Source organism: Anomaloglossus baeobatrachus, chromosome 4 (assembly GCF_048569485.1).
Source record: "Anomaloglossus baeobatrachus isolate aAnoBae1 chromosome 4, aAnoBae1.hap1, whole genome shotgun sequence".
Taxonomy (NCBI): domain Eukaryota; kingdom Metazoa; phylum Chordata; class Amphibia; order Anura; family Aromobatidae; genus Anomaloglossus; species Anomaloglossus baeobatrachus.
The window spans coordinates 636,084,046-636,103,448 of record NC_134356.1 but is presented as its reverse complement, the minus strand read 5'-3'; the positions used below and the strand labels follow the sequence as shown (position 1 = coordinate 636,103,448).

The 19,403-nt window shown below is 45.6% G+C and overlaps 1 protein-coding gene across 2 annotated transcripts in view; it reads right to left on the bottom strand.

The window, feature by feature from the left end:
- Positions 1-14,305: 14,305 nt before the first annotated feature.
- The window catches only part of LOC142304229 (tumor necrosis factor receptor superfamily member 10B-like), a 30,588-nt gene continuing 25,490 nt past the window's right edge, over positions 14,306-19,403 (bottom strand). Inside the window, exons 8-9 of one of the 2 annotated variants that reach the window (XM_075346422.1) lie at positions 19,262-19,382; positions 14,306-15,016 (exon numbers count right to left, since the gene is read on the bottom strand). In XM_075346422.1, the coding sequence (XP_075202537.1) occupies positions 14,733-15,016; positions 19,262-19,382 (405 nt within the window). In that variant the 3' untranslated portion in view covers positions 14,306-14,732. The remainder of the gene's footprint in view (positions 15,017-19,261; positions 19,383-19,403) is intronic. The other variant, XM_075346423.1, reaches the window with a different exon arrangement.

Genomic DNA, 19,403 nt, shown 5'->3' with positions numbered 1-19,403 from the left:
GTCCACCCTTTCTGTGTTCGTTGGTGGGGTTTGTGACTACTGTCGTGGCCCATCCCTTGGGTGGTGGGCATGGAGGGTGCTACATCAGGCCCATGGACAGGAGATAGGGATTCGCTGATGGTTCAGACCTCACTACCATCAAGTGTACCTCTGGGATGAGGGACAGTTCAGGGTGCTACCTAGTTTGAGGGCCAGCTTAGGAGTCCTTATCCAGTCACATCATAGTCCCCAGCGTGATAGGCCCCCTTCGCATGTCCATATATAAACAAGTACATGGGGCAGGGGCAGTTTTAACCACCCCTGTGCCATACGTGTTTTTTTCCAGTATGGATATAGAAAATGAAATTACTTAGCTTCTATTCTTTCAATGTACAGCAGACGTATGCTATAAATGTTTAATCAGATGCATTGACTTATATCGACCCTTGGAAAAAGAATGGACATGTTTCTATGTGGTTCACACGGAAAAATGAAAATGTGAAGATCCCCATAGCTTATACTGGATAGGTTTGTTATCCGTGAAAAAAAGTGTCACATGTACGAATGCTACACGTACCAAAAACACTGATGTGTAAAGAGAGCCTTATGGGTGCTTTACACGCTGCAACATCGCTACCGATATATTGTCGGGGTCACGTCGCTAGTGACGCACATTTGGCGCCGGTAGCAACATCGCAGCGTGTAACACTAATGAGCAGCGATCAGCGATCTCAAAATCGTTCCAAAACGGTGATCATTTACACGTCGTTCATTTCCTTAATATCGCTGCCACCGGTACGATGTTGTTCGTCGTTCCTGCGGCATCACACATCGCTATGTGTGACACCGCAGGAGCGACGAACATCTCCTTACCTGCGTCCACCGGCAATGAGGAAGGAAGGAGGTGGGCGGGATGTTATGTCCCGCTCATCTCCACCCCTCCACTTCTATTGGCCGGCCTCTTAGTGACGCCGCAGTGACGTCGCTATAACGCCAAACGCACCTCCCCCTTGAGGGAGGGATTGTTCGGCGGTCACAGCGACGTCGCTATCAAGGTATGTGCGCGTGACGCTGCCGTAGTGATAATGTTCACTATGGCAGCAAGCACCAAATGTCGCACGAGCGACGGGGTCGGGTGCTATCGCGCTCGACATCGCTAGCAATCGCTCGCGATGTTGAAGCGTGTAAAGTACCCCTTAGATGGATTTATTAATATGATCACATTGCTAAAAAAAATAGGAGTCTTGCCTTATCTGGTTGCTCATATAGTGAAGACTGTGGGGCCAATTCACGAAGGAGTTTCAGACAGTTTTCTTAGATTAATCTGCGTGAAATGCTGTAAACTTTTTGTGCAATCCGTACTTGTGCAAAAATGTAGCAACTTTTGTCATTTTATAGGGGGCATGGCCAAGTGTGCCAAAGAAATGGATTCAAATTTATGCCAGAAATGTGGCGTACATTGCAACAAAAATGTATGCCAGCCCCTGATCGGTGTACATTTTTTGCAATGGTCCACAGCAGATGAAAGGTACACAACTCTCAATAAATTTGTTGCATCTTATTCCAGCAGACACCTTTATCAAGACTGACGTACAAATGCCAATCCTAATGGATCGGGGACTATATGCATTATTCATGGGCCTTGAGTGACAATGTCATTGCACTGGTGGACTGGTTTGCCATCTTCATTTACACATCATAGAATCATAGAATGGTAGAGTTGGAAGGGATCTCAAGAGCCATTGGGTCCAACCCCCTGCAAGTGCAGGTTTTCCTAAATCATTCCAGATATATGTTTATCCAGTTTCCACTTGAAGATTTCCATTGATGGAGAGCTCACTACCTGCTGTGGTCGCCTGTTCCACTCCCTGACTGACCTCACTACCTTCTGTCGTCGCCTGTTCCACTCTCTGACTGCCCTCACTACTTCCCGTGGCCGCCTGTTCCACTCTCTGATTGCCCTCACTACCTCCCGTGGTTGCCTGTTCCACTCTCTGACTGCCCTCACTACCTCCCGTGGTCACCTGTTCCACTCTCTATCTGCCCTCACTACCTCCCGTGGTCACCTGTTCCACTCTCTGATTGCCCTCACTACCTCCCGTGGTCGCCTGTTCCACTCTCTGATTGCCCTCACTACCTCCCGTGGTCACCTGTTCCACTCTCTGACGGCCCTCACTACCTCCCGTGGTCGCCTGTTCCACTCTCTGATTGCCCTCACTACCTCCTGTGGTCGCCTGTTCCACTCTCTGACGGCCCTCACTACCTCCCGTGGTCGTCTGTTCCACTCTCTGACTGCCCTCACTGTCAAAGTTTTTTCCTAATGTCTAATCTGAATCTCCTTCCTTTTAGTTTCATCCCATTGCTTCTTGTACTTCCTTGTGCTAATGAGAATAGGGTGGTTCCCTCTGCACTGTGACTACCTTTCAGATATTTGTAGACCGCTATTAAGTCTCCTCTCAGCCTTCTCCTTTGCAAACTAAACATCCCTAGTTCTTTTATCCGGTCTTCATATGACATAATTTGCAGACCTTCTACCATCTTGGTTCCTCTTCTCTGGACTTGCTCCAATATATTGATGTCTTTCTTGCATTGGGGCGCCCAGAACTGTACATAGTATTCCAGGTGGTGTCTGACCAGAGCAGAGTATAGGGGAATAATCACCTCTCTTGATCTAGATTTAATGCTTGTCTTGATACATCCCTTTTTGCATTTGGATAAGAAAAATATGTCGCTGTCCAGTTGTGCGCGTTTCTTCAGAAGTGTCTTTAGTTCCATAAAGATGCGGTACATTCTGGTATCCTCCATTTTGATACAGATAAAATATATCTTTGCACCGTGTTAGCCAGTAGAGATAAAAAAGAAAATAATTTTTTATCTCTACTGGCTAACACGGTACAAAGATATATTTTACTTGATACATCCCAGAATTGTGTTGGCCTTGTTAGCTGCAGCTCCACATTGTTGGCTCATGTTGAATCTGGGATCTACTATTATGCCCCAGTCCTTTTCCCCGATGCTATCACCTAGTTCTATTCCTCCCATACTTTATATGCATTTTATATTTCTCTTACCCAGATGTAGGACTTTGCATTTGTCCCTGGTAAACACCATTCTGTTCTCCTCGGCCCATTGTTCGAGTGTCCAGATCCTTTCGAATCCGCTCTGTTTCCTCTAGTGTTGCTACTTCTCCTATCTTAATACCATGCGAATTTTATGAGTTCCCCAATAATTCTGTTGTCACTGTTATTTACTGAATTTGTGTCAGTGTTATTTACTCCCCAGATGGCACAAACACACCTATGGAAAAGGGTATTAGGTTGGTGTTGAAAGTAGAGATGAAAGAATCGGGGCGTGGCCTGGACGGCAATGTGAAGAGACGTGTTTGTGGAGCTCTCCTGCAAACTCCCTTGATAAATCCCTGAATACCGCTGTTATCACTGCCTCAGCCGGCTGTCAGGAAGATAAGGTGGTGAGGACTTATCTGGAGTGAGTCTGGTGGATGCAGAGAGGTGCCATGGTCCGTCACAGGCAAAAAGATAATGGAGGCGGGAAAGTCCCCAGCTCTCAAGATGGTGCCATGATAAGGCAGGAAGCTGAGAAAGTTAATGCAGCCTGTCAGGAGAGGATGCAGGTCGCTGCAAGGCTGGAGAAATTTGCCCGGACTTCAGAGAAATCACTTCAGCATATAGATAACAGAGGTGAGGAGGGAGAAGATAATGCCAGCTCTGATGAGATGGGGGATGGTGAAAAGCAGCAAGATAAGACAGGAGAAGTGGAGAAAGCACATAGTGCACAGGAGGCTCCAGAAAACCCCACTTTAAAGGACGTTTTTGCAGTGGTGTCTTTTTGTAAAGAGGCTCTGACTACTCTGACGAAGCAAGTTAAGGGATTACAGGCAGAGGTTGCTGACATTAAGAAAGACCTCAAGAAAGCCGATCTGAGAACAACGGCTGTGGAGGAGAGAGTGGCGATAACAGAGGATCATATTACAAAACTACAAAAGTCTGAAAAAACATTTGCACAGCAGATAGCTGAAATCATGGCAAAAAATGATGATTTAGAGAACCGCTCTAGAAGAAATAACATCCGAATTGTCGGCATCCCTGAGAAAGCGGAAGGAAGAAACCCCACTGAATATGTAGAAGACTGGCTCAGGGGGAAAATGGGTGCTAATGTCTTATCCAAGCTCTATGCCGTGGAACGTGCACACAGAGTCCCGATGCAGCCACAACCAGCAGGCAGGGGCCCTCGCACTATGCTAGCCAAGCTCCTCAACTACAGAGACAGGGACACTATACTGCGAAAGGCAAGAGACATGGAGGATCTTATGATTGACGGCCAGAGAATTTCCATATACCCGGACTACTCCATTTCTGTTCAAAAGCTACGTATGACTTTTACAGGAGTAAAGAGCGTTGGAGCGGGTGCACTTTTTTACAACTCCAGAGGAAGCCATGCAGTGGTTGGACGCAAACGAAAAGCGGATCCGTTTGAAGGAATGAGCTGACTGTCTGAATCTGCAGTGTGTTGGAGAAGGCCGGCTGAGGCTCTACAACATCCTTAGGAGCTTACAGGGGACCCTTCTTGTTTTTTCTTTTTTTCTTTTTTCTTCTCCTTCCCTTTGGGATTGAGGTAGTATGCAGGGGGAATGCGAAGGGTTTGATGTGAGCTTCGCAGGACATGGGGACTGCCTAATTAGGCGCGGTGGTGGTATTTGCAATTTGAGATTCCAGTTTGATTACTGTTCGCCATTTTACTGTTATATTGGTTGAGTGGAATATGATTATACATAGAAAGGGGGGGAGTGGAGAATTGTTGGAAAAGGGACGAGTTTTAAAATGTATCTAAGAGGGGAAGGCGAGGGAGGTAGGGGGGAATTTAGTAGGGATTATGGACCAGGTTTGGAAAACCCGATGCTTCACGGGAGTACTCGAAAACAGGAAGTGGTGGGGAGTAGGAGGGGAGGGGAGCAGGGGGGGAGGGGGAAAAGGGGTAGGGTAGAGGCAGCATGGGGAGATACTACAAGGTTTGATGGTTTTACTGGGTGGGATAATGGGGGATAGAATTAAGGTGTTGAGTTAGAATATTAGAGGGTTATCAGATAGGTCTAGGAGAGCGGCATTAATTAAATATGTTCAAGACCAGAACCCGTCAGTAATATGTCTACTAGAAACGCATCTCACAAAGGAGACAACACATGTTTTAAATAGGAGATGGGTGCAGAAGGCCTATCACTCCACCTTTTCCAACTATGCAAGGGGTGTATCACTGCTGATCCATAACTCTGTGCAATATGAAGAGATAGAAGTGTATGTGGATAAAGAGGGACAGTGTGTGGCCGTCAAGTGTAAAATATTTGGCAGACTCATGTGTATAGCTGCAATATATATACCACCTCCATATAAGTGCACCAAACTAAGGGAGATAAGGGAGTTCTCTGAGAAGGGGGGAGTAATCCCTTTTTTACTGGAGGGGGACTTCAATAATGTGATAGATCTGTACTGGGATAGGAGTAGTAGACCTCCAGGTATCCAGGATAGTTGTATGACTTCGTTTGGCACTCTTATTGGGGAACTTGGAATGGTGGATGCCTGGCGAGTGAGGAATGGGAGGGTATCCTGCTTCTCTTCTTATTCGGCTTCGCATAACACTCTGTCCCGTATTGACATGGCTCTAGCTAGTGATCTGATGGATGCAATGATAAGTGACGTGCAATATCTGACAAGAGTGATTTCAGATCATAGCCCAATTCTAGTGTCCATACGACGGGGGACCCTGACAGGGGGAAGGAGGGGAGAGTGGAAGCTTCATCCAGCATGGATCCGTCATATTAATATGGGGAATATAGAACGGGATCTTGGGGATTTCTTTATCCACAACGAGGGTAGCACTGGTCCGCTGGTGGTATGGGATGCGATGAAGGCATACCTCAGGGGGCTCCTGTTCAGGGATATCTGTAAACGTAAAACACAGACGAGGCAGGATGAGAAAGATAGCCTGGAGGCCTTAGATAAGGCAGAGCTGGAAGCAATCCGGGGTACTACTACGGACGCGAAGCAAAATCTTAGGCAGGCGCATGAACAGGTTAATAAGATGCTTTTGGAGAAGGCGGTAAGGAAGCAGGCATTCCAAAAATTGCATTTTTATGAGGAGGGGGAAAAAGTTGGTCATCTATTATCGGTCATAGCTGCAGCTCAAAGGAGTAGTTCATTTGTGCATGGTATGGACACGGTGGAGGGGACACAGGTCACTGAGGTTGAGGAGAATCTTTGGGTCTTTAAAGATTTCTATCGCACGCTATATTCTTCTAGCGGAGAGATGAGGGTGGAAGAGGTGGACTCATTTCTTGAGCGAGGTGAGCTTCCTGTGTTGTCTGTGGCGGATAGAGATAAACTGGAGTCACCTATTACTATTGATGAACTGGAGGGCGCTCTGCATGGCATGAGCAATGACAAGGCACCGGGAGCAGACGGGCTACCAGTTGAAATTTATAAACAGTTAGAAGAAATCCTATTACCCAAACTTTTGAAAGTCTTTGAGGTGGCGGAGGGGGAAGGTGTATTGCCTGAATCTATGAGAGAAGCAATAATAGTAGTAATTCCTAAGGAGGATAAAAATCCGAGGCTTCCAGACTCATATAGACCCATCTCGTTATTAACAGCGGATGTGAAGCTTCTGGCTAAGGTGTTGTCAAACCGGCTGACTGGAGTTATATCTAACCTAATCCATATGGACCAATCAGGGTTCATGGCCAATAGGTCGACAGCTGCTAATATCAGGAGATTATATCTTAATCTACAGTTGCCGCCTGACAACCCTGGCCGGAGGGTGATCGCTTCACTAGATGCCCAGAAAGCGTTCGATAGTGTTGAGTGGGGGTATCTGTGGAAAGTGTTGCAGCATATGGGTTTTGGCCCACGGTTTGTAAAGTGGGTGCAGCTGTTGTATAATAGGCCTACTGCTAAAGTTAGAGTTAACGGTATGACCTCCTCAGCGTTTGAGTTGCACCGGGGAACGAGGCAGGGCTGCCCACTATCGCCGCTCCTATTTGCTATTGCAATAGAGCCTCTGGCGGCGGCCATTAGGAAATCAAAGGAGATCCATGGATTTAAGTATGGGCATTTAGAGGAGAAAATAGCTCTTTATGTTGACGATTTATTACTTTTATTGGGGGATCCATCAGCCTTATTGGATCATGCCATGCAGATAATAGAGAAATTTGGAGAAGTTTCGGGACTGACCATTAATTGGTCTAAATCGAGCCTCTTTAAAGTGGATGGGGAAGTAGCCTGGACAAATGAGGATACTGGGGCTAACAAATTGAAGAATGTGGACGAATTTAAATATCTAGGTATCCAGATATCTCTGCCAGTAGAAAAATACATACAGGTGAACTTATGGCCTCTCCTTAAAAAATTGAGAGCCAAGGTGGATTCCTGGAACAAGCTACATTTGTCAGTTGTTGGAAGGGTTAATTTGCTAAAGATGGTAGCAATGCCTAAACTCCTATACATACTGCACAATGCCCCTGTTTGTATTTCCAGGAAAAGATTTAAAGGGATAAACTCGCTGTTTAGGGACCTGGTGTGGGGTAAAAAGCAGCCTAGGGTGCGATTAGAGACTTTACAAAGGCCGAAGGATGAGGGGGGGTCTAGCAATCCCAAATCCGGAATTGTATTATATAGCGGCGCAATGTCAACACCTCAGGGGTTGGTCTGATCGAGAGGAAGATGGGGGCATTAAAGAAGTACTGGAAAACATAGTGGGTAGAAGTCCATTGGTAATGGGACTAGAGGATGGTGCGGTGGGGCTCCTGGGTAGAACATCTCCTACAATGGCACTTATAAATAAGACCTGGGATAGGCTGAAAAGGGTGAGAGGGGTGACCCGGTTAACTAAGTTTACACCTATCTGGGATAACAGTAATCTCCCGGAGATTCAGAAAATGGGGAATATTGAAGAGTGGAGACGCAAGGGTGTGATATACATGCATCAGATATTGGACGGAGGAATTGTGAAATCGTTCCCGCAGTTACAGAGTGAGTTTCAGTTACCGGCGTCCGGCTGGCTCCACTAGAGACAATTAAAACATGCGATTGCAGCCCAAGCGGCTAAACAAAGTGTGGCCATACAGACTGACCTGGTACTGGAGTATGTGTGTAAGGGCGGAGGAAGCACTAAAGGGATCATTTCTGGCACGTATAAAGATATACTACATACCTTTCTTTTAGACTATCCAATTAAAGCTAAATCTAAATGGGAGGAGGAAGTTGGGCCGATAACGGAGGAGGTGTGGGAGAGTATCTTAGAGTATATCCCTAAACTTTCCATGAGCGAACCAGCCAGACTGTCTCACCTATACGTGATTCACCGGGTATATAGGTCTCCTTTACTGATGTTTAAAATGGGGTTGAAAAGGAATTCGGAGTGTCCAAGGTGTCAGGGATCTGACGCAGGTATTTTTCACATGATGTGGTCTTGTCCGAGACTGGTCTCCTTTTGGACTAAAGCTGGTGTCACACATAACGACGACGACAACGACGTCGCTGCTACGTCACCATTTTCTGTGACGTTGCAGCGACGTCCCGTCGCTGTCGCTGTGTGTGACATCCAGCAACGACCTGGCCCCTGCTGTGAGGTCGCCGGTCGTTGCTGAATGTCCAGCTTCATTTTTTGGTCGTCACTCTCCCGCTGTGACACACACATCGCTGTGTGTGACAGCGAGAGAGCGACAAAATGAAGCGATCAGGAGCCGGCACTGGCAGCTGCGGTAAGCTGTAACCAGCGTAAACATCGGGTAACCAAGGGAAGACCTTTCCCTAGTTACCCGATGTTTACGCTGGTTACCAGCCTCCGCTCTTGCTGCCAGTGCCGGCTCCTGCACTGTGACATGTGGCTGCAGTATGCATCGGGTAATTAACCCGATGTATACTGTAGCAAGGAGAGCAAGGAGCCAGCGCTAAGCAGTGCGCGCGGCTCCTTGCTCTCTGCACTGTGACATGTAGCTGCAGCACACATCGGGTTAATTAACCCGATGTGTGCTGTACCTAGGAGAGCAAGGAGCCAGCGCTAAGCGCGGCTCCCTGCTCTCTGCACATGCAGCACAGCGACGTTATGATCGCTGCTTCTGCTGTGTTTGACAGCTAAGCAGCGATCATAACAGCGACTTACAAGGTCGCTGTTACGTCACCGAAAATGGTGACGTAACAGCGACGTCGTTGTCGCTGTCGCTTAGTGTGACATATCTTTAAGGTTATCCACAAGATAGGAAGAACATATGGGTGTGTCCTCCCCAGGGAACCAGTGATATGCCTATTGGGATATGTTGAGGAGCTTGGGGTGGAAAATACTATGAAAATTGCCATTGCTAGGCTGCTGTATGCGGCAAGAAAGCTAATCGCCAGGTCCTGGATTAAAAAAGACCCCCCGACCAGGGGAGAGTACATTAAAGGGGTGAAATGTATTCTTCAGCTGGAACAGGGAGTGTATGAAAGAAGGGGGAATGTTAAAATGTTTGAGAAGCTCTGGTCTCCTTGGCTGCAATGCGGATAGGACGAGTGATGGACCAATAAACTGGTCTGGGACCGGGATAGCCGTCCGAGACCTCTGATGTGTATGTTTTGTTTTGTTTTATTTGTGTTACTAGTTGTTCCTCCTGCACAACGGGATGGTTGCTATACTACAGTTGAAGGGTATCCTAAGTGTGTACTAAATGGGATGTAGTATCGGGGAGAAGTGATGCTGCCGGGGTGGGGGAGGGGGCGGGAGGGGGAGTTAAAGGGGTAATAGATGTGATAAATTTAATTTGGATGCCGATTTGTTATTCTGTTGTATGTATTCTGTTTTAATAAAAAAGTATCTGATTTAAAAAAGAGATGAAAGAATCGATTCTTAGGACCCTGGTCCACTGGCCACATCAGTAATCCAAGGCGGCCGGGTGGAAGCCCTGCAAACTGCCTCTTATTTGCTTGGCTCCACTTTTTATTAGCCGTCCTGGCACAACATCATGCCACAATGATAATATCACGCCAGGACAGCTAATCAAAAGAGGAGCTTGGGATGCCAGCACATTAAGGAGGTTTGCAGGTCTTCAGCTCGGTGGTCGCAGAATACAGGTGTGGCTGGTGGACCACGGTCTTGTGAATTTATTCGCTCATCTCAGAATGAAAAATGTAGGTTTCTATTTTCTTTTCTTATGACGCCCTCCCCCGCCCTGTACGCACTTTGGATGGCTATTACTCATGTGATCTGTGTGCAAAGGTGAGTTATAAGAAACCTCAGCTCAAAGGAGTCCTTCAGCACCACACCCTTATTGAGCAAGCCGATAAGGTCTCTGAAGGAAACAAGACATGAAAAATACTAACCTTCAACACCTATCCATACGCTCTTTTGTTGTTTTCACACCAGTTTTGTTGAGAATTTAGTTGTTTTCACACCAGTCCCAGCTAGCTCCACCAAAATTGGTGTAGCATGGTCAGGAGGGGACGTGGCTAAGCCAACCAATCTAATTAATGGAAAGTCACTTTGTCACCCCACCATAAATTGTCACTGCACTCAGCTTTTCAAAAGGTTTTCTATAAGAAACTAAAGCTTAATCTCTGCAGTTTTTTCATCTGCAATGGTCATTATTTATCAAAACTGTCCAGGAGGGAAACCGCCCCTATAAATCTGTAAAATATATACAGCAGGTGAAATACAGTAGGTTATGGATAGGTCACCAATTTTCTGAGTAAATATATTGCTAAAGATGCTATTGACATGAATTTCTCACTAGATGTAGGTAAGAAATCAGACCACAGATGTCCATAAATTAAATTATGTGCATTAATGCGAAATGATATAGGGAAAAAGTATTGGACACATGAAGAAAGAGAGATACAAAAAGCCATGGGAAGTCATGACACCAGCTGAAATCTATCAGTATTTATAAAGCAATTATGCCACTAAGTGAAAATTAATATCAACTGGGTCAACTGATGGCCTAAAAAGATGTGTCCAATTACCAAGGTGCCACACAAGAAACATCTCATGATGGGTAAAACCAGTGAGCTGTCCTAAGACCTTCTTGTTGCAAAACATACTGGTGGCAATGGTTACAGAAGAATTTCTAAACTACTCAAGGTTCCAGTGAGCACTGTTGGGGCCATAAACCAGAAGTGGAAAGAAAATAATTTCATCATAAACTGACCACGACCAGGTGCTCCCCGCAAGATTTCAGACAGAGGAGTGAAAGTAATTATCAGAACAATTGTATAAGAGCCAAGGATAACCTAAGCTACAGAAAAACCTGGAATCAGCAAGAACAATTATTTCAAAGAAAACAATAAGTAATGCACTCCCCCTCCATGGCTGTATGCACGCTCACCACACCAGACTCCTTTGCTGAAGAAAAAGCATGCTCAAGTAGGTTTAAAGTTTGCTCAACCACATTTAGACAAGGCTGTGAAATACTAAGAGAATATAGTCTGGTCAGATGAGACCAAAATTGAACTCTTTGGATGCCATAATACACACCATGTTTGGAAGCCAAAAGGCAAATCACCTCAAAAACATCAACAGTGAAGTTTGGAGGTGGGAACATCATGGTGTGGGGCTGTTATTAAAGGGAACCTGTCATCAGTTTTTTCCCTATTAAACCAAAAGTATCCCCTTCTGCAGCTCCTGGGCTGCGTTCTATGAAGATGCACCTTGTTGCTGCCCCCCTTGCAGACCCCAAAAACAACTTTAGAAAACGTCACCATTTCCTATGCAAATGATCTGTGTTGGCCAGATGGGCGGGCTCTATTTCGGCTCCTGTCCCCCCTCCTGCCGCTGTTCGCCGTCCTCCTGTGTTGATTGATGTGATGACACCACCGTCATCATTATCCACGCTGCTGGCGAAGTCTTGCGCAGGCACAGTTCTCTGTGCATCTATGGCGGGCCTGAGCTGAAAGTTTCCCTCACGCACGCCGGTGATGTATTTGCGCAGGCGCGAGATTATGGCCGGCGCTGTGCATGACCTCACCAGCGTCATCCTCGTACCCAACCATAATCTTGCGCCTGCGCAAATACATCACCAGCGCGCGCGAGGGAAACTTTAAGCTTAGGCCCGCAATAGGGACACAGAGAACTGCGCCTGCACGAGACTTCGCCAACAGCGTGGATGATGATGACGGCAGTGTCATCACGTCAATCATGACAGGAGGATGGCGAACAGCGGCAAGAGGGGGGACAGGAGCCGAATGGAGCCCGCCCATCTGGCCAACACAGATCATTTGCATAGGAAACGGTAAGATTTTATAAAATTCTTTATAGGGTCTGCAAGGGGGGCCAGCAACAAGGTGCATCTTCATAGAATGCAGCCCGGGAGCTGCAGAAGGTGATACTTTTGGTTTAATAGGGAAAAAACTGATGACAGGTTCCCTTTAAGAACACAGCATTGACAATCTTCAAATACTGTATTTTTCAGACTGTAAGACGCACCGGACCATAAGACGCACCCTGGTTTTAGAGGAGGAAAATAGGAAAAAAAATTTAAGCAAAAAATGTGGTCATGACACACTGTTATGGAGCGAGGATCTGCTGCTGACACTGTTATGGGGGTAATGTCCTCAGATGCTCTACTAAGGTTCCCCAGCCTGGTAATGATCCTCCTGCCTTGTATATGTACCCCATCCTGGTATATGCCCTTATCCTGCTATATACTGGCATCCTGCTATATACCCCCATTTTGCTATATACTGCCATCCTGGAATATGCCTTCATCTTGCTATATACCCCCGTCCATCCTGCTATATACCCCCATCCATCCTGCTATATACCCCCATCCATCCTGCTATATACCCCCATCCATCCTGCTATATACCCCCATCCATTCTGCTATATGACCCCATCCTGCTATATACCCCCATCCTGCTATAGGGCATGTATCCTGTGTCACATAAAAAAACCCCCAAACGTTTATACTCACCTTTCCTTGCTCCATGCAGCATCGCTCCTCCCCATCTGTCGCGGCAGCAGTGCTGCTGGAGTGTGGAGCCGTCACCATTATCTGCAACATCGCTCCTCTTCCTGTCTGCCTGTCACCTGATCTGTGTGGAGACTAACGGTGCACACAACGATGACATCATAGCTGTGCTCACCACTCTCTGCACACAGATCAGCTGGCCGGCAAGACAGGAGGAGATCGCGATGCTACAGGGATCAGTGACCGGTTAGTATACCATAATATTCACTGCACCCAGCGCTGATGATGATGCGCGGGGGGGCAGTGAATACAGCCGCACATGATCACTCTAGGCTGTAGTTGCCAGGGGTGATCATGCGGGCCGGCTGTTAATTATGGGCACACACCCCCGCCCACCTGTCAGCGCCGGCTTCAGCGCTGAGGGATGATGGGCGGGAGGACGGGTGTGCATATGTAATGAGCGGAACCACGTGGTCACGGCAGGCGCTGCTACAGCCTGCTCGTGCCCCCGATGACCCGCTCCACCGCAGCACCCTCATTCCCCGCAGCCACAGTCAGACTATAAGATGCACCCCCAAATTTCCCCCAACATTTGGGGGGGAAAAAAGTGCGTCTTATAGTCCGAAAAATACGGTAATTGAAGGAAGGATGAATGGACAAATGTCACGAGACATTCTTGATATAAATCTGCTCCCATCTACCAGGATGATGAAGATGTAAATGAGGGCGGACATTTCAGCAAGACAATGATCACAAACACACGGTCAAGGAAATACTCAACTGGTTTCAGAGAAAGAAAAAATAAAGGTGATAGAATGGCTGAGCCGATCACCTGTCCGGAATCAAATAGAACATTTATGGAAGGAACTAAAGTTCAGAGTTCATAGAAGAAGCCCAAGATACCTTAAGGATTTGAAGAGTGTTTGTGTGGAAGAATGGCCAAAAATCATGCCTGAGCAATGAATGCCACTAGATTTTCCATACAGGAGGCATCTTGAAACTATCATCATTAGCAAAGCTTTTTGTACAGCTATTAAATGAGCTTCAGTAAGCGTGTTCAATACTTTTCCCCTGAGTCATTTCTCATTATTACACATAATTTAATTTAAGGACATCTATGGTTTGATTTCTTTGCCTGTGTGGATTGGATTGGTTGTTACAGACATCTGGTGACAAATTCATGTCAATAGCACCTTTAGAAATATATTTGCTTTGAAAATTAGTGACATGTTCAATACTTATTTCATTACTTAACATTGAAAAAAAATGACAATATTTCTGGCTGCATGCTCGTTTTTTTGGTCAGTTGGGCAGGGAATGGTACGTCTCAGTTGAACTAACAAATTCCCACGTATTAATGACTCACTGCATAGCTCATGATTTTGATGAGTTAAGCTTTTTTATTTTTTTTGGGGTAAGTTTTATCTTTTATTTATTTTTTAAAGACTTTTTTTGCATTTTTTTCACAATAAATAAAATATAAATAAGATTTGCCTGTAAAGCCCCCACACATATTAGAGTAACATCAGCTGAACTCAGTTTTGATGGGTTTTAACGGGTCCTGATAATAGTCTAATATGTGTGGGGGCCACAGGCCACAAGTATGTACAGATTTGGATTGTGAATCCTTTTGTTCTTCCTGAGATAAGTCACTGCTAAAGATGTCTGACAGTGGGTATGTCATAAAAAACACATGAGTGCTCGGCCAGCCGGCGGAGCACTCTCTTGTATGGTAGAGATCAACGGGATAGCTGAACGATCGACCGACCATAGTTTGGCCAACAGCTATCTAAAGTCTATGGTGTTCTTAAGTTGACCTCTTGAGCCATCCATTCTCAATCAGTTTGGCAGTTATGTCTTGGGCCACTTTCCCCAATTTCATGGAGTCCAGTTTGCTCAACCAGATGTTCACGTCAAAGTTTTTATTCTGGTGCAGTTGTGACAGCATGGTGTAACGCTGATTTTCTACTCCTGTGTTGTCCGCTTTACTGTTTTCAATATCATTATCAGAAAGTCCTAGTTCTCGAACAAATCTCTCAAATTTTTTTGCAGGGACCAAATCCACAAACATATTGAAAGCACCATTAATGGCTGTAAAGATAAAAAGAAAACATGTTGTGAAATGGCGCCTTTAATAATAGGTTCAGTACAATGGTTTGCATACATAGTTTTATCAGAGAACGTCTGTGTATTGTAAGGACTTAGTAATATCTAATTTCCCCTGTTGTGGGGATGAAAGAGAATGAAACTTGTAAAGGGAATGTGTCATTTGTTTAAATCAGGTTTTTCTCTTAAAATCTTGCAATTTCCGCATTGGCCACTGAAGCTATTTTATCCTATTTTCCTGTTGTTTCAGGAAATTCACATGTACATTAGCCACAATGAACAGACTCCTCCCTTATCTTCTGTAATGAAGCATCTAATAAGTGTGTGCAAAGATCATTTTGAAAGGAAGAAGAGGAGGTCAGCTATGGCATCGCCTTTTATGACTGATAGATCCCATGTTCTCAGTTGTGCAGAGAGACATTACCCATCATTGGAATCTGTTATGATTCAGTGACCGAGGAGGACCAGCAAAAGGACAAAAAACTAGGAAACCCAGAATGTACCAGAGTGGTTGAAATCTCAGCGAACTGCATACCTAAAGGGGGCTTTACACGCTACGACATCGCTAATGCGAACTCGTTGGGGTCACGGAATTGGTGACGCACATCCGGCCGCATTAGCGATGCCGTTGCGTGTGACACCGATGAGCGATTTTGCATTGTTGCAAAAACGTACAAAATCGCTCATCGGTGACATGGGGGTCCATTCTCAAAAATCGTTACTGCAGCAGTAACGAAGTTGTTCCTCGTTCCTGCGGCAGCACATATCGCTCCGTGTGACACCGCAGGAACGAGGAACCTCTCCTTACCTGCCTCCCGGCCACAATGCGGAAGGAAGGAGGTGGGCAGGATGTTATGTCCCGCTCATCTCCGCCCCTCCGCTGCTATTGGGCAGCGGTTCAGTGACGCTGCTGTGATGTCGCTGTGACGCCGCACGGACTGCCCCCTTAGAAAGGAGGCGGTTCGCCGGTCACAGTGACGTCGCTAGACAGGTAAGTATGTGTGACTGCTCTGGGCGATGTTGTGCGCCACGGGCAGCGATTTGCCCGTGTCGCACAACAGATGGGGGCGGGTACCCACACTAGCGATATCGGTACCAATATCGCAGTGTGTAAAGTGGCCTTAACACTAACACACAAATAGAAGTAGCCGTGGGATGTGCCTACGATGATCTGGTCGCCTCGACAGAGCTGGAGAACTTATTATTCCTACAGAGAAAAATACAGGAAAGACTAATCTGCCTCAGAGTAGTCCCCAAAGATATAGATAGCCCCCCACATTTAAAGATTACGGTGATGTAAGAAAACACAATTCACAGGTAGAAAACAAATTAGCAAAGATGAGGCCCAAACTTGCTAAATAGGAAAGGACAGAAAAGAGCATAGTCTGCAGCCATGCAATACCCTAGAAAAATAACCAACACGCCTGATATGGAAAAATACTGAGCTCACACAGACTCTCCCCCACTATATCAGGACTCTGGTGTTCCTGGGATCCAAACAAACACTAATATAGTGGAGGTACTGAAATTAGTACCAAGTATGAGAAAACAAAATACATAGCAGAATATGAAGCAAGGTACACAGACATTCCCAGCAGGGAATGATCCAGCTCCACCCAGAACTCCACACAGGCAAAATTAGGGAATAAGCCTTTGTACATAAACAGAAAAAACAACAAGAAAGTGGAAACCACCAGCAGAGGTACGAAGACAAAACTTATCTGAAAGTAGTTCTGGTAGACACAGAAGGAAGGGCTGGCTTCAGAATGTCCTTAGCACACAGGAGACGACATTGAGCATGGAACAAGAGAACACTACTCAGTTATATAGGCCCAGTCAGAACCATCTGATTGCCAATCATCCTCAGCTGTCTGGTTTCTATTCAGCAAGCCAACTCCACTACCAGCACTGACCACAAGAGGGAGCCCCAAACTGGAAACCAGTCTAAATGTATTCACAACAGGAATCTTTCCTCTGTTGATAAGGAAACTTCTGTAAATTTTGTCCGAAAGTTTAAAAAATGCCCCAGAGTCCATTGTGAAAATAGCAAGATTGTTTCTTTTTAAATTATTGATTGTAATAGGAGAAAAAAAAATTGACATTTTTGAAAAACTTGATTTAATACAAAACGTCTTTAAACAATCATTTTCTGATGATAGTTGTCCTTTAAGTTGTGTTTAGAATCTGAGATTTTATGGCCCTTTAAAACCAATAGTGAATGCGTGTTGTTCAGCTAGTCAAATCTTTTATGAGGACTGGTAGAACGTCCTGAGAATTAAATTGGTCTGATTGGACAGAAATTGGTAAGATATCTATGTGTATAAGCAACCTGAAGCCCCCTCCCCCCCCTCCATACATATTAGACTAATGTCGTCCAATCCTGAAGATAATGGTGGGTTTGGCCGATCATCTAATTAGTAAGGGGTGATAGTCGGGTGAGATGTCGATTGCGCATGGCTGATTTTAGACTGCTGATCGCATTGTTCTCCCGGAGATTAGCCGCCAGCCGACATGTCATCGATAGCTTTCTCATAGAGGACACAGGAGCGCTTGATCAAGCGAGCGTTCTTGTGTATGGGAGATTTGGCAGAGATGGCTGTTGACCGATCGGCCAAAGCATCATTTGGCCGACAGCCATCCAATGTATACGGCCAGCTTTACTGCTAGGGATTTCCCCAAAGAGTACAGTAAATTTATGTGAGTCCCAATAGCGGAAGATCCTATATTCAGCTTATCGTTGGTGGAGTCTTTTGACTGGAGATTGTAAAATTGGACCCCCACTAACCCGTTAAAGGGTTTGTCCAAACCAAATCTTTAAATTAATAAATGGGGATCTTCCTTTCCAGACCCTCATTTCATGATCAAATTGGAAATATAGCCTCATATTCTGTAGGATCTGTATTGTCCTGGCTAGAGATGAGCGGACCCGGGGATGTTCGGTTTTGCTGGATTCGGTTTGACTTCAGTTAAAATTTCGCAACTCAAAGTTGACCTGAACTTGTTCCTGTACCTCTAACCCCATTATAAGTCAATGGGGACTCAAACTAACGGGCTCAACTTGAGTAATGAATATAATGGAGGTCGATGATTGGGCAGTTCGGCTCTGTGCCCACATACAGCCAGCCATAAACAGGGCATTTATGGGGGAAGGAGTTTTTTTTTTGGACACACAGCATCCAAAGTGCGAGCCATTGAGAGATTGCAGAACGTACGCAGGAGCGGAACAATCACGATCGCAATGACGTCATGCACTTCCATAGCACGGATGCCAATGAAAGCTGCCGGCCACAGCGGACCAGCTATAGAGGAGGATGCCATGCGGCGTGGGAGGTGGTGAGTACAGTATATAGCAGGAGGGGCCCAGGAGAGGAACTTATATCAGGAGGGGGACAGTATATACCAGAAATGGGACAGTATATACCAGGAGGGGCCCAGGAGAAGAACATACTGTATATTCCATGAAGGGAACAGTATATATCAGGAGGGGCCCAGGAGAGGAACATATATACCAGGAGGGGGACGGTATATAACAGAAGAGGCCCAGGATGGGGACATATATACTAGGATGAGGGAAATATATACCAGGAACTAGCCCAAGATGGGGTACATTGGAACAGGATGGGGGATATTACTACGTAATGGGGGAGGACAACTCTCATGTCTTTATACGATTTAGAACACTAAATGTATACATACATATACATGCATCTGGCCAACATGCAGTGATGGGGAGGGGCTGGTCTAAATTTTGCACTCGGGCCCATCAAACTCTAGTTACGCCACTGTACTTGAGCATGCAAACTGCACACGAACCAGGGCAGAAACTTTTTTATAAGATCGTGATGGGGTTCCAGTCCCAGACACCAAGTGTTCGGTACAAACCCCGACCTTGATAATTCAGGTATCCTGATCTCTAGTCCTGACTCACACAGACAAAGTATTGATTTGAATGGACATTGTGTAATGCATATTTTCCCCTGTGGTGGCGCTGCAGGGCACTCAACCATTTACTGGCAGCGTTTCCACAGATTACTGACGATCTTCTGAAATTCATGCGTACTGCGAACATGTAGGGATTGGAGGTTTCTTGTGAAATCTGCGCTTCCAGTTGCAATTATAGACTGTGATTAGGGTGTAATAATACATACACCAATCTGTAGAACTAAAACTATAGAACAGATTTGAAATTCAGGAAAAAGGGTTGAGATGTGGTCACAATTTTCATTTTACCTTCATTCTTCTCATTTGGTGTGATGTTTTCCTTCAGGTGAAGCGTGGGTCTTTTTGATAGGAAAGGTGTCTCCGTGTCCTCCGATGAAGCCTCATCACATTTTAAAGACACAGTTAATATCTGTCAGTTAAATATAGTTTA